Source organism: Calonectris borealis, chromosome 16 (genome assembly GCF_964195595.1).
Source record: "Calonectris borealis chromosome 16, bCalBor7.hap1.2, whole genome shotgun sequence".
NCBI classification, from domain to species: domain Eukaryota; kingdom Metazoa; phylum Chordata; class Aves; order Procellariiformes; family Procellariidae; genus Calonectris; species Calonectris borealis.
In genome coordinates this window covers 16,959,948-16,975,493 of record NC_134327.1, presented here as the reverse complement: position 1 = coordinate 16,975,493, position 15,546 = coordinate 16,959,948, and the positions used below count along the sequence as shown (strand labels likewise).

General features: G+C 42.4%; 1 protein-coding gene across 15 annotated transcripts in view; it reads left to right on the top strand.

Annotated features, from left to right (window-relative positions):
• Positions 1-169: 169 nt before the first annotated feature.
• Positions 170-15,546, top strand: part of ARHGAP17 (Rho GTPase activating protein 17) — a 48,252-nt gene continuing 32,875 nt past the window's right edge. For 8 of the 15 annotated variants that reach the window (XM_075165586.1, XM_075165570.1, XM_075165579.1 and 5 more), the window contains exon 1: positions 170-365. In XM_075165586.1, coding sequence (XP_075021687.1) covers positions 313-365 — 53 coding nt within the window. In that variant the 5' untranslated portion in view covers positions 170-312. The remainder of the gene's footprint in view (positions 366-15,546) is intronic. The other 7 variants (XM_075165585.1, XM_075165583.1, XM_075165575.1 and 4 more) reach the window with 1 other exon arrangement.

Here is a 15,546-nt window from a genome sequence, read left to right as displayed (position 1 = left end):
GCCGCCCTCGCCCTGCGGAGCGCTGATATCCGGTCCCCGGGGCGGGACATCCGGGTTTCCGGCCGCCCCGCTCCTCCCGGGGACCCGGCTGTTCCCTCGCGGGCACGTGACGCTGGGGCGGGGCCGGAAGCGGCTGTGGGTTCCGGTGTGGGCGGGGCTGGTGGTGCCGCCGCGAGCAGGGAGGAGGAGGCGGCGGCGGCGGCAGGAGGCTGGGCCGGGGCGGCGTGTGGTGGTGGCGGCGGTGGCGAAGCAGCAGCAGTAGCAGCAGCAGCAGCGGGTGCCCGGCGGGAGGCCGGGGGGACGGCCGCCGCCATGAAGAAGCAGTTCAACCGGATGAAGCAGCTGGCCAACCAGACCGTCGGCAGGTGGGTGCCGGCGGTGGGGCCGGGGTCCTGCGGCCGTGGGCGGCCCTGCCTGGCTGGGCTGGGCCGGGGCGCCGGCGGGGCTCGGGGGGAGGCTCCGCTCCGGTCCGCTTTTCTGTGCGGGGCCGCCGGCGGGGCGCGGGCGGAGGCCATCCGCAGCCTCGGCCGCGCGTCGGGGCGGGGGTAGACCGGGCACGGCGGGGCTTCCCGCGCCTCTCCGGAGCGCGGCTTTTTGGGGAAGAAAAGCTTCTGTCAGCTCAGAAAGAAACTGGCGGGACGGGGCGGGCAGGCGGCGGAAACGCTTTATTGCTCGAAAATTAAAAAAAAAGAAGCAACAAGAAGGTTCTGGTCCTCGGTATTGGAGCTGGGAGCGGGGGCTGGGCGAGGGGCCCGGGCGGCCGGCTGTGCAGGGTCCGTCGGTGCCCGCTGGCAGCGAGGCCTCGGTCCCCCCCGTTCGTGGGAGTTGTCAGCTCCACGGCTGGCGTGGAGGTGGGCAGAGCCCGGGCGGTCCGCTGGAGCAGCGCTGGAACCCGCGTTTGTGTTTGAGGTTCGCGTCGTGTTTGGGGATGTGGGGACAGAAAACACGGATCCTTGCGGGGCTGGGAGAGTGCCCGTGCTGGGGGTCCGGGCGGGCGAAGGAGGGGGGTCCTCCGAGGGTCGCCTTGGCCCCCGAGCCCCCGCAGAGCGATTTGCATCGTGCCCTTCCTGTCTGGGTTTTTGTGACTTTCGTTTCCTTTGTTACTGTGTTAATACTGAGCTACTTGATCTATTTCTCACTCTTTTTCACATTTGAGAAGACTTCAGAGAGCGCATCCTCTGTGACTTAATTTTAACAAAAATAACAGAAGTCTTGTAGGTGTGATTGCCATCGATCTCCAGATGTCAGAGTCTTGGAAGGTCTTTAGCCTGGTTCTGTGGAATCAAATCTGTACACAGACACCGGAGTGTCTGCCTGCAGCTCTTCTGCATGCTAAAAATGCAAATGTAACTTTACTGTGTTTCTAGTAGAGTTCTACATTTCTTTCCCTCAGAAACTGCTCTCTGCTTTTAGTGAAAGCTTAATCTGAAAGTATGTACTTATACTGAAAGTATAAACTTTCATATTATCTGAGTTTATACTTTCATGGCCTCCACTCCAATAACTCACTTAATACAATGTTTATTTTCTTTGGGGCCTACACGCATATAAAACAGGTCAAGTGTGTCAGCCAATAATGGCTAAGTAGTAGACTTTTAATAGGGCGTTTGTTTTGCTGTAAAAGAGAGCATGACTTCCAAACCAATCTTCTGTCCCTTCATTCTCATTTCATATAAATTAATGGATTTTTTTTTTTTATATTGTCAGAGTGATTATTAGCATTCCCTTTTTGCATGTGTTGGGCCCACAGCTCCAAATCCCAAGTGGAATTTCAAGTAATCTGCGTTGTACTGAGCAGGATAAACATCTCTGGCTGCTTTCTACTTCAAGGGAAAAATCAGAATTAAATCTGGAGAACTGTTTATGGTTGAGTATGGGTTGGGAGGTTCATAATGACCTTTGACTAAGTGCAGCTGAAGCCCGGTGGAAGCTGTGGCTATCGGCCGTTTCACAACGGAGGTTCTCAGGGTGTGGTTGTCTGCATGCACGAGTATTGCTCATACTTCTTCGCCAGGTAGTCTGCTGGTGCCTTAGCAGCCTGGGTCTGGAATAGTGAAGTTTTCTAGCTTCATTAAAATACAGACAAGTACCTGTAATTGTTTTTCATGAAAAACTACTTAAAATGACACTGACTTGTTTGGTTTTATAAGCTTAATATTAATAGTTTAAATTAAACTCTGCGTCTCTCTTTCCTGTTTTAGTCGACATTAAATACAAGCACATCCTTATTGGTTCTGTCTTTGCCTATAGAGTGTTTTTTAATAATAAAGTATCTTAAGTTAGTTGTATGGATTCTTTACCCAAGAACATGCAAACTTTTCTTTTAATTGAATAGAGGTGAGAAGACTCTGAAGAGTGAGGGTAATCACAAAGTTTTGACTAGTGCTTGTTGCCTTTTTCACGTATAAATTATATCCTCATGTTTGTAAGTGCTTTGAATGTCCCAGATTGACCCTTCTAGGGGTTTGTGTAGTCTTGTTAGCACAAGGTGGTACTTACTCTTTTGTTGCTGACCTTAATGTTTGTCTTTCCAAGAAAGAAAATCTTTAAAGAAAAATGCTTATGTAATTGAAATAATTTTCATCACTGTAAATCTGCGTTAATTCTAATGAAACTCAGGAAACTTTGTTTATGGACGCAATTTGGCAATGGCAGGGGAAGAAACAAAACTCAAGAGATTTGTGTTGGCTTCTGCAATGTATGATCACATGTGTGTATAGGAACTATAACAGTGGAAACTTAGTGAAGATATTTTTACGTTTCCCAGAGTGCAGTGTATTCATGTGCACAACCGAGCACTGTTTTTCCCCAAACTTGTTTTTCTTTAATTTTTTTGGTTCATCATTGCAATGCTTTTATCTGACTTCCAAGACATTCTGTTGTCTGTAAAGAGGTTGAAATCAATCATTTGTATTAGATGTTCACTTAGATACAAAGAGCATTTTAAATAGTAACTGCTTTCAAGGTCCGTCAAAGCCCACAGTCTAGTGAAGACTTTGTTTTGATAGAGTCAGAGATAGTGTCCGGAAATGCTTCTGCATCTGTCCTCCTCCGCTTGAGGAGGCGAGAAGGATGTCTCAGCCCTGCAACAGTGAATCAAGAAACAAGCATGATTAGACCAATTGGTGTACAAAGAAGGAGAAATGGTTCACTTCACAGTTTTAATAATAGTTAACTTGAAAAATGTGTTGTTTCAAGAGGTGTGAAATGTGCTATTAAAATTAATTGGTGAATATTTAATATTACTAGCCTCCTTATATTTCATGTACTAGCCAAGCATTCGGATAGTCACCAGGGTCTTATTTCATTTCCCAAAATAAAATCACTTAGTAGTGAAAGATTTGTGATTGGTTTCACTTGCAAATATCAAGGCTGAGGTTTTCAAATTTCGGGCAGTGCTGCGTTCTGTGGTTTTAATAAGCACTGTAGAACTCATGGAAGACGTGGGAGACGCGGCAGTTGTCATTCAGTAGGATCTGGATCTTGCAGGCAATATTAGCAGAGGCAAATGTTTCTCGGTACCAGAACCAGGAGTGAACCATTTCTATTTTGTAACATTGAAGAAAAAAGGAGAGAAAAAAAAAAGAAAAGTTGCAGTGTGCTGCTTATCTGTCGGTACTGTTCCAGCTTGCTGCTTTCCGAGATGGGTTTATGTTGAGTTCGTGTAACTCATGTATTAGCTTTTTATACTTGGACAGAATGAGGAGAGAAATCCTATGTCAAAAGGACTCTTCAGCTATGTAAATGTCTTGAAGAGGTGCAGCGTTCAGTATTTCAAGACCCCGTATGCGGTTGGGAGATCTAGCTGGTGAGTAAGCCACCCCACAAAAGAAGCAGTATTTTGAGGAGCAGTTTGGGCATCTGTGCTGAGGGGTCACATCGCTCCATCTCTGCTGGCTCACCTGGGACGTTGTGTGGGCTGCCTGCTCCCATTTACCTTCTCTGGGACATCTACCCTTCTATGTAACCTGCTGCTCCGTAAGGTGATCTTTGACTGGCTGTTGCTTTTTGTGGTGTGGTATTAGGAAGGAGTATTTTCTACTGCTTTTCTTTTCATTCATTGGAGCTTTTTTCACCATAATTGAGGGGTGGGGACAATAGACATTATCATGAGGTCAGCAAACTTTGGCTATGTATCAGTGCTGTGTCTTTACCATGGTTTTGTTCTCTTTAACAAAAGGACATTTAACTCTTAATATAGTTCAGGATTTATCTTGTTCAGCTCGCCATAGGTATGAATGATACTGCCTTTCTTAGAGCCAGCTTCCGAAGGTTGGCATCCTTGGCCTTGTGCCATGAATATGTGACTTAGGATCAGAGAAGTATCTCCGTAGCATGAAAAATAAGAAAAGATGGGCAAGAGCTTCGTGAAAGCAGAGGAATGGCATTTATGGGAAGCCTATGAGTCTGCATGGATAGTATTATAGAGAATTATGAAATATATGTAGGAAACTAATTAAAGAGAGGATTAGCTGAGTGGAACAGGATTCCACAATAATTAATAGATGTGTTAAATATTTTGCAGCAATTATCTTGTGGATGTTGTTGAATGCCTTAAGACAAGTATTCAATCTGCTGTTGAGTACTTTACGTATCTGACAGATCTGTTGTGAGCGCTGCAGGTGTGCAAGCAAGCATTTCTACTGAGGTGAAAACTCAAGCTCTGGTTAACCTATAAAGTAAAATATCAATTACTTGTCTATATAAACCTGGAGGAAAGGGGGAAATGAAACAATAGATTTTGCAGATAGATTGAAAACTGGCAGTTCAAGCAGTGGTCCCTCTAGTTTTGTTGGCTGGTGTCAGCGTCGGCTGCTTCAGAGAGGCTGTCCAAGTCTGGGCCAGGTGACCGAGACAACCTCTCGTTGGGAGGTGGCATCAGAACTTTCTCAGGGCAGTCTTAGCTAGAGTAACAAACTGTGAATCTCTGCATGTGCTGGTTCTCATGTCATCGTGAAGGATCTCGCATCTACTCAGAGATAATTCACAAGAAGCAGGGCTGGGGCATGCAGGGGGGCGGAGGCATGGCTTACCAGGAAATCATTAGTTCCACATGAGCTGAATTAACGCATCAGAATAAACTGGCATCTTGACCATGACAGATACACGGCTAGTCACACAAAAAAACCGGCTCAAATATGACTTTATTTTGAGCTATGTCCAAACTCAGCATAAACAATTGGAAACAGCTTGAAACTTTTAGTTAGGCTTGAAAAATTAAGAGGGAGAGGAAGTGGAGAAGAAAAGAATAACCCTCATTTTGAGCTTCATGATTTTCAGGCAGCCTGTGATTCCTTAGAGGCTATGTGCTGAGATTGCTTTTAATGAAATTTATGTATTAATTCCTCTAAATCTTCACCTGTTTTGAGGACCAAGGCTCATGCCTGCAGTTCTTCTGTTCTACACACACGTGTCGTGTGTGCTTTGTCTGTGTAGAATACCTTGTGAAGTGAAAGTCATGGAATAGGCTTTAGTACGTGCTGCCTCACAGATTTGAAGAGGTGAGGTACTACGTTCCTGGTGTGTTTGCACCTTTCCTTGGGATGCTTCATTAGCAGATACTCATTCTAGCAGATCAGGTGTATGTTAGGTTCAGAAATGAAAAGGATTATATTGTGTATGACATCAACAAGGTAATTCTTCAGATACCTGCGAGTGTTTGTCTTACAGTTTTCATACCTGTTTATAAATTACAAAGGGAGACAGATTTTGATTAGAAGCTCGGGAAGTATTCTACTTTATAGTTGCAGTCATCTCTAATGAAAATAAATGTTCAGAGGTATTGTCATTAAAGGCTTTCAAATGATACACTAATAAGCATTTGAACTACATAGCTAAGTAATTCATATGAGGAATGAGTCCACAGAGGTGTTTGTATCATGCTGTTTACTTACAGAAAACCAGGTTGGTAATTAATGACACTTGTTAGACTGTCTAACAATTTTACGTGAGTTAGGCTTTCCTGCCTCTGGGGATGCAACTATTAATGTTGTTCCCATCAGTTTCTTTTTTCATCTTTTGGGTGCAATCAACAGAGTACCATGCAGATGAAGAATTATTCTAGCCAACTGGTCTGTGAAGTTTAGGTCCAGTGAAGTCACCTAGGATCAAGACTGATTGATAGGTAGATATACTTACTAGGAGAGATATTCTATCTGCCCTTAGGCTGTGACAGTAATTTAAACCAGGGGTGAGCAGATCTGACTAATTAGAAATCTGGAAGAGACCACAAAACACGTTAGAAAGATCTTTTTTTCTGCAAGAAGCTAACTTACTATAGCTTCTTTTCTGGTTTTCCACTGTTTAAATACAACTAGTTGTATACAAATAGCTTTTTCCAGGCCCTGTACATACGACATTACTGTGACTCAACAGGAATATTTGAACATATCTTTTAATAGCTCATGCCCTGCATAAAAGTCACTATGCTAAACTATATTTAGTGTTTCTTCAAGTCACTTGGCAATCTAGAAGTCGTAAGTTGGAATTGGTGTTATTGTAACATAGTTATTACATTAAAGCAAGTTATGTTAAAATGACTATTATTGAATGATTGTGTACAGTAAGGAGCTATGTACATTCAACCAATATAACATTAACCCTACAATGCCATTTAATGTCAAAGAAATACTTCTTTAATGTTTTTCTAGTTCTTGTGTGGAAAAAAAAATTGAGTATGACCCCAGTAATTGAAAATGTCTGGCTCACCCAAATATCCTTTTAAAAAAAGTTAAATATGATAAGCGTTATTCACTGGGAGTGATTGTTGTCATTGGTAAAGATATTTGAAAAAGTGGTAAACAACATTGAAATACGTTCATATTAGTGGGCAGGGGGAAAATATGCTTTGCACTTGGTCTTTTCGGTTGGCATTTGTCTACATCTGAGTACTCATGAAAAGAAAAATCTCATTTCAGTGTTTATAATAGTTATCTTAAACATTTCCTGTTTATCTCCAAATGGAGTTTGAGGTCTCTTTAATTAGAAAATTGACTTAGATCTTTCTGGATGGAAGATAAATTCAATGGCAGGTTTAAAGAGTCTGAGTGGACTGAATTAGGGAAGATCTGTTTTCCTGAACATATGCAGACTTTTGGACTTCATGTAACTAACTGTCAAGGACTGATTGAAATAAAACGTGTGTGAATGCCAAGGCACTCGTATACTGATAGCAAAGGGAATGTGTTATCTAAACATCTGCGTGTGAGTAGTTTGGCTGTTGAACAGGCAGAGCAAGGAGGCATTAAGCTTTATATTGACTGAAATGCTGGAGTTGGCATATACAGCTGCATAAACTGCTCATTAGCTCTTAGCTGCTGTATGGGCTGTGCAGAGGTCCAGAACTTTGCGAAATGGTGTTCCCATCTGAGATGTAAGCAAGAAAAGAACTAACAGTTACCCCTTCAACACTGCCTCTCGGCCTCAGCAGTATCAACAAAGTTTCTTGGTATCTGCACATTTATCTATTTCCTGCACCCTTTGGGGAAAACTGACACAATGTAATGCGTTGTGCAGCTCAGGAATCTGATTTTTCTAACAGTACAAACTTCCAATTATAGAAAAACATGCAGCTATTATGTTTTCAGTTTGGGGCTGCTTCTTGTGGTAAGACTTGGCACTCGTCCGTGTATTTGTGACTGCCATTAATGCAGCAACAAATGGAATAGCTTGTGGATATGAATTGTGTCCAACCTGTGGTCTAGATTCAATTTTGTAAGCATGTCTGTTAATCGCATTGATCCATGTACCCTTCAAAGTGGATTGCTAAAGCCAAAGGAAAAATTACCTGAATTTACCTAAGCTGAGGACTTTGTAGTGACTTTCTTCAATTGTTCCTTCAGTTGTTCTGTCGCAGTAGACGACAGCTGAGCCGGGGAGGTCTGTGAGGCTGAACGCCTGCTGCCGCCGGTGAGAAGGGGTATTGCTGTACTGGAAGCCCTGGTAAGAGAGGTTTTGTCTTGTGAACAGATGGTCAGAAAACAAAGGAGTGTATTCTGGCCTGCTTGTAGGTGTTCCCTCGAAGTTTTGTAAAGGCAGTTAGTTTATCAGTATCTCTTAATTCCTCAGGGACCAAGATGATCTCGTGTTGGTTTAAAGTTTAGGTCGTTAAGAATCCTTAAGATTAGAAACTTATTTCTCTGCAGAAGTTGTTCACTCTGTGTAATGCTGTGCTCTTAGTGCATTGCAGTATGGTGTTTTCCAGAAAACCACCATATTAGACTTTCTAGATACAAGTGCAACATGAAGGAGTGCTCTTACAAAGGCAGCAACAGGTTTTAAATCAATGAGTAAGTATTTGCTCAGCCCTCAGTTTAAAAAGCCTCATGACTTGTGATCCGATTCCAGACCACATGAAAACCTAGGAATGCCTTGCCCAGCGTCCAGTGGCCAGAAGCAGATGACGCGGGAAGGGTGCGAGGCTCAGATATCCCGTGGTATTTCCCACGCGTGTTCTCACGGCCGCCAGCTGTGTCTGTCTCGGGAGCTTCCTGGGCCAGAGGTGGCTTCTGTGCCTGATGTCCGACAGCACCAGGCTTGTGGTGCTCCGTGCACTGACTGCGCCATCGCTGCTAACGCAGAGCTCCACCTTACCGAACAGCTGAAGAACTGTAGTCTGCTCCCCCGCTTCTCTGAAAGTCCAAATTTTGATAGTTTAAACTATTTGTTTTCCCAAGTGAATTGCGTAGGGGAGAAACATGTTTCTCTGCCTGCGGTGTGTAAGAATGAGCTCCTTGGTGCCTTACTTATTTTCCTAAGCAGTGGATGCTTCCAGGGCAGGTGAAGCTTCAGTTATTTTGCTTCCCCTTAATAGATGCAGAAAATGCCTTTCAAACTTTTACAAAAATTTCTGGTATTCGGTGGTGAAGATCGACTTGTTTTAGTTGTGCTAAATTTTGTTGACTTGAAAATACCATAATAAAATGTTGTGCTTTCTAGTAAAGAACTAGCTAACGCCTGTTGGTTAGAAGAAAAAAGGTATTATGTAACGTTGTGGCAGACTTATGTGTCAACTGCTGAGTGGGCAGCGTGTAAAATACTTGCGATTTTTGTTGCAGAAAAAGAAATTAAAAGACTCCAAACTCGGGGATTTGGGAAATATTAATTACCTTCTTGTATGAATGCCCTTATCTCTTTTGGCTCTGTTCATCATGCTGCTGCTTGATGAAACAGATCGGAGGACTGATAAAATATTAACAATAGACAGACATATACCGTAGGATCTGTGGTAGCTGGATCATCTTGGGCTTCCTGTTTTGCTGGCGGGTCAGGACGGCACAGCAAGGGTGAAGGGAGCATCTGCCTCAGGAAAGCACAGTCTTGTGTTGCCTTAAAATGATGACTAAAATGTCCTTTTTCTGTGCAGAGATTTCTCAGGTGGTTTCACAAGGTTTTGAAGGGCAGCAATAATGATTGTGCCAAACCTGGTGTGCTGTGCTTGTGTGCACCGGAGCCTGAGTCGCCATCCCCAGCCAGACCTGTGCGGCTGCCTGGGTGAAGCACCACGGGGAAGCAGAGGAGGCTAAAAGAGTAGGAAAGGATGTATTGTCCAGGGGTGTTAGGTGCATCCAAGGTGGATGTTTTGACATAACAGCAGAGTAGTGAAGGTAAAAATATACTTGAATCTGCTATGGTGACATTGTTCAGCTAAACTGTCGGCTGTGCACCTGCACTCTGGAGGTAAAGTCCAACTCTTCTGATATTTATTCATATAAACAAAATAATCTCGGTATTACCCTCTTTGTGGATGAAGCTGTGATTCCTTGATTCTAGCTTGATCTGATAGTGGTCCTTTAGAGCAAATAATTTTAATATCAGGTTATGCCCAGAGTCAAAATCCTAAAATAGTAATGATTTAATCTGCTAAAATAGCTAGAAGTGATCTAACAAACTGTTTCAACCTGATGCTGTAATGTGATACACTTGGGATTTATGAAAGCGAATGTATTTCATAGGTACTCGCATGGTATTTTTAGGTTTGTTAATGATAATGGATCAGACACTGTGATAATGTGACCAGAACTGCTCTTTAGAGGTCATTAGCAAATGATGAAATGCCAGATACATATGATCTTTTTAGGATGTGGTTAAATGAAAAGTGTCTTAGTCTGTTAGAAATGTTTTCTCATATTATGCACAGTTTCCAGAAAGGAAGGTCTCATAACTTGTTAAAAGAAGTAGGCTTTTTTGGTGCTTTAGGATAACCTCCAGCCCACTGTGTTCGCTCTTACATAAGGCAGCAATTAGTTGTCCCCCCTTTGCCATGGCACAGCTCTGATCTGAAACCTGTGGGAGTTTAATAATGCAAATTAAACTGGGTAAGGTATGGCTGATCTCTGGTAATTCAGAACAAAGTAGCTTCACAGCAGTTGGTGGTGACACACCAAGTGATTTTAACAGATTACTGTGCTTGATTACCTCATTTTTTCAGGGCTGCTTGATTGTACCGGTCTTGAAAGTAAGGCTAAGTTTGATCCTCACCAACACCGTCATGCTTAAAGCAGCACTTGATGTCTAGACAAGAAAAAAATAGGGAACTTTCGAGTATCCTTTTTATCTGCAACATTGCTTTTTTGACTGAATTAGAACATTGTGGTTAAAATTGATTCCTTAGGAACCAAATAGCCTTAAAAGCTTTGAGTTTGTAATCGCTGTTCCATTGCTGATAAAAGCATGTCAGAATAGTCGTGCATCTTATGCTTGGACAATCCTGCTGTCTCAACAGGAAACGAGCTTTCATAAATACACGCCAGCTGGGTGAGGTCACAAGTTCTTCTCCTAAGTGAGGTGGAGCCTTTTTTTCCTTGACACAGATTGTTTTCCTGTGAAGTTAATTGCATTGCAGAATGACAGGAACATCCTGGAGTGACTGCAGCGAGTGAATCGAAGAGCCAGGGGATCTGCAAAAAATGAGCATGCAAAATATCCAAATCAGTTTTAGGTGAGAAGGATCAATAAAGGAAGAGTTTTTTCCTTCTGTCTTACAAATTGTCCTGTGCCAGGAATTGCTGGACTGAGATTTTTGTATAAATATATTTGTTGGCTATATTGCATATTTCTCAAGATCCCAATGACACTTCCAGAGTGAAAATTAATAAAAGGAAAACTGGTAACTTGTACAGCTGAGTGTTGCACAGAAAAGGTAGGTCATTGCTGAGAGCTGTTAATGCTGTTAGAGTATATATATCCTTGGTGACAGAGTGAAGGCTACAAAAAACTACTTTAGCCAGTGACAGGAAAATTAAGTTATAAGGTTGGCCCTTTTTTAGAAGATAAATGCCTCGCATGCAGATTGGAAGGTTATGGCTGTGATATGGCTTTGAAAAGTACAGCAGTTTATTCAAATGCCAGCTTTTTTTGGCATCTATGAACTAATTATCAAGCAATTGATAGGAAATGTTAATCCGCCTGATTAAAAGTTATGTTTTCTATAGAAGACGAAGGGAAGGTAGAAAGCTAACATTTTCATACAGAAAAATAAATGTGTGAGCTAAACTGTTGCAGCTTCTATTTCAGTCGAACGTTTAACTGGTTGTCTTGCTGTAAGCTGATTTAATACGCAGATTAAGTGTTCTGCTCTGATTTTTTTTGTAGGAATGGAACAGTAGGATAAAGTAATCCTGGTTTTGTAACAGCAGGCCCAAGTGTGTGTTGAAGTGCCGTACATGTTAATAAACGTTGATTAGACTATTAGTCTGAGGCTCATATTTCCTTCTCAGAAACCTATTGATAGAGTTAACTTTCAGTTTCATGCTAGAACAGCAAAAAGCATTGTGTGCAACACATGGCAGGGCAGTAGTGGCATGGTTCTGCATGTTATACACATTAATATGGTCTTGTATACACTGTATCTAAGCAACATAAAAACAGACGTCTATATCCAGTGCCGTAAAACCCAGTAATTGGATGAGTTGTCTCAATTGCAGGCTAATTGTCAGACTCAGCTCAGAAACTCGCTTTCCTGTTGGTGAAACGTAATAAAGGGTTCAGCCATTAATTTTTAATCATGGCTACTGATCAGAAAATCAGTGCAAAGGCTTCATTGTGAAATAGCGGGCATAAGGAATAATCCCCATTTTGTCACTAGCCTATTAGTCAATTTTATATCCCCTCAGGTCCTTGAATTCCCTTATACTTTTTTACTGTTATTTCAAAGCTTCCAACTCCTTTTTGCTTTCTTAGTTTCTATTCCCACTTCATTGTTCTGCCTTTTCTATGTTTCCTTGTTTTGCTTTTGTGTTGATTCAGTTTGGTTCCTTTTCAAAGGCTTTCTCTTGCCAGTTTTGTGAATCCCCGAACCTAAAATAGACCTGTCTGGACAGTATATTAAATTAAGAACAGCATTACCTTTGGTGAAATATTCATTTTTGGATTGGAGTTTTTTGACACTTTTGCAAGGTAATATGTAGCTGAAATGTCCTGTCAAAGTGCAAAAAAGCAAACAAATATGCAAAAAACACCCAGGATTTTTTTTAGCAGTTCGGTGTATTTTGCTCATTCCTCTACTGCATATTTTTCCTATTCAAACGTGTCTGCACTGTAAAAGGTTTGCCTTTGCAAAAGGTAGTACTGCTTCTTAGAATCTTTTCCAGTGATTGATAGTGCAGGAGTTCTGGAAAAGAAATGATTAAATTTTAAGATGTTTTGAGTCCACCTGTTTTGTGGCTAGAATGGAAAATAGTGTCTTGTTTGAAAGTTCAGGATATGTTTGAGGTTTTTTGGTGGGTTTTTTTTTCTCTCCTTCTTTCCTGAAATGTGAAGGAGTTCTCATGTCAGCAGGTGGTTTGGCAGGGGGACTGGTCCTTGCCTAAAACTAAAAGCTGCCAAACCCACGTGTAGCAAATTCATGAGCCATTCTTTTATCCAGAAACATCAGCTGCTGCCTTAACTCCGTGGTCAAGAGGTACAACTGCATCATGCTTCGCAGCAGTGCCCTTTCTGCCAAGCACTGATTCCCTGGCTGCCCTTCTGTTTATTCCCACCCCTTCTTTGTGCTTGCACGTGTGATCTTGGTGGTGAAGTTCATCTGACTGAAAAATAGGTTTTCTTCCAACCAGGTTATTTTTCAGCCAGGTCAGTCCTTTGAGCTGTTGGCTAGTGGGGATGCTTGTGCCGGGCAAAGGGAGATGTGAGCAGCCGAGGTCGGTAGGAGGGAGGACACAACAACTTTTTTCAGCAGCTCTGCCAGCTGATGTCACCTCAGTGTTAATGAAATGTTGGCCCCAGGGTGCAGTTTCGTGATCAGCTTAAGTTGATCTTAAGTAGCTGCTGTTGCTAAAAGGGACAGATTTCCCCTCTCCCTGCCCAGCCTGCACTGCTGCCAGCTCCCCTGCCTGGGGACGGGGAGTGCTGCAGCGTGGGGTGGCCCGGGGAGGGGGCTGAGACAACTGGAAACCAGTAATTTCTTTTATCGGACGAAATTCCAGTCTGAGCTGCCTGCGACTGCTACTGATGCAGGGAAGGGATACAGGGACCAGGGATCTGTATCTGAAGTTCGGGGAGGGGGGACTGCTTCAGGCAGGGCCCTTGAAAGGAGAAACGTAGGGAAGCATGTGAGGGAGGAATCCAATGTCTGCTCCTTGTCTGTGGGTTTGATTTGATGGTGACTCCAGTGGGCACAAATTCAGGCTGCTGTGGACGGGCAAGATGAGCAGCTCTGGAGGGCCGGCCCGGGGAAGGGAGGTGGCTGCAGGCTGATTTATTGCTACGGTTTGGCCAGGGTAATTTTCAACTAGACCTATTCTCTGGTGTGACTCTGGTTGTGAGGCGGCAGCGGGAATTCCCGTTTTGGCAGCAGCAACGTTTATGTTGGCATACGGGGATTGTAAAATTGCACCTTAGATTAAGGAATAACAAATTCGATAATGAGGTTGCTTTCTGCTCCACTGTCCCTTATATCAAAATTGTGCCCAGCTAACTTTAGATAAAATTCTTCTACATAAGTAGAGGAAAAAGTTGTCGCTTGCTTGGAGGAAGGAAGGGCCTTGTGTGAAAAGAAACTTTTTAATGTAAATAAATACTGGGCAGTTAAATATTAAAAACAGTTCTTTATCAAGATGTTGTGTAAGGGTATTTGTATACATTTTTTTATAAATTATATTAGTAACTGACATGTTTGGAAAGTTCGAGTTCTATAGTAATGTTAAGTAGAGTGCACTTAGCATGGGTAATACTTAAAGGGGAAAAAGCAAGGCATAGAAAATACATTATGATTTGATAAGTTTAGAAAGTTTCTTGCGTAGCTTAGCTTTGTCTCAGATTCCTTGTTTTTTTAATCACTAGTTTGTGACAGCTTGACATAGGAGTTTTTACTTTGGAAAAAAACATGACCGCTGCTAGATTTCATCCTGACTGGATTTAAGCATTTAGAATTTTAATCCCCTATAACAGCACTTTGCATTTCCTTGTGAAGGTTTTAATGCTTTCACAAATCAAATGCACTTATTTCAAAGAAGCCACATTTTGTTATATTGGCCTAACGTAGACTGTGAGTGGAGGTTTGGTTTTTTTGAAAGTCAGAAAGAATACAGGGAGAGCTTTACTAGCTAAAACTTCGTTCGTGGTATGAAATAGTAGGTTAGCAGTAAGTATTTGATTTGCTGGGACAGTAGTCAACTGGAAGCACTTAATTGTAATTTTTTAATTTGTATCCAGAAGTTTAAAAGCTATCAGACTCATCAAAGACTGCTCAATGAAACATTGCTTCCTCCATGAAACAAAATAGCTTTAAATCTGGTTCTGCAATTAAACCACAATTGTATTTTTGCCATATAGAAAGTTCAACTTACATCCATCTCTAATTTGCAGTGCATGTGGCTCAAAATTATCAACCTAGATTTGTTACGTTGACTTAACTGTTTGAACAGTATTTTTCTCAAACTGCACCCTATTTGGTTTAATTCTCAATATCTAATGTTAAAAACCTGTATTTTACAAGGAAGGCGTTGGAGTTCTGAAGGGCAGTGCAGGGCCTCACTGCAGTGACTGTACCTCCGAGAGTGGCCCTAAAATAGGATTTGGCTTGAGCTGCTGTTGTTCTAAATAGCTAAATTTACTGCCTCGCTTGGGAGAGGAGCCTTGGATCCATTTCACTTACGAAGGAATTTCAGATCCCCTAATGCGAACAGTCTGTCATGGGTTTCCCTGCAACTGCAAAGGAGCAGTCTGCTTTCTTTCCAAGATGATTATCTTTCAAAAGCCTGGTCTGCCTTTAATTAGAGCAGGCAGGCTTCGTTCTTCAACATCGGGTGGCTGAGATTATAGAAGAGATCAAAGTTGCAGCTTTTAGGTTGAGTGACCAAGCAAAGTTTGACGGAGGGACTCAATGGAGAAAGGAAGACAGAGGAGCAGAAATCTTCATCCATTTATTGAGGCCTGAATTGTAGTTTTGCAGCTCCTGGGGTTTTGAAGATAAAGATCTCGATTAATGAAATATTTTGGTGCCTTGGAGGTGATACTCCATTTTTTTAAAGCACTTCCTGCATGGGTTAAAATTGGTGTCCTGGGCATCATTTTAGTTTGCAAACTGATTCTGCACTGAGGACCTTC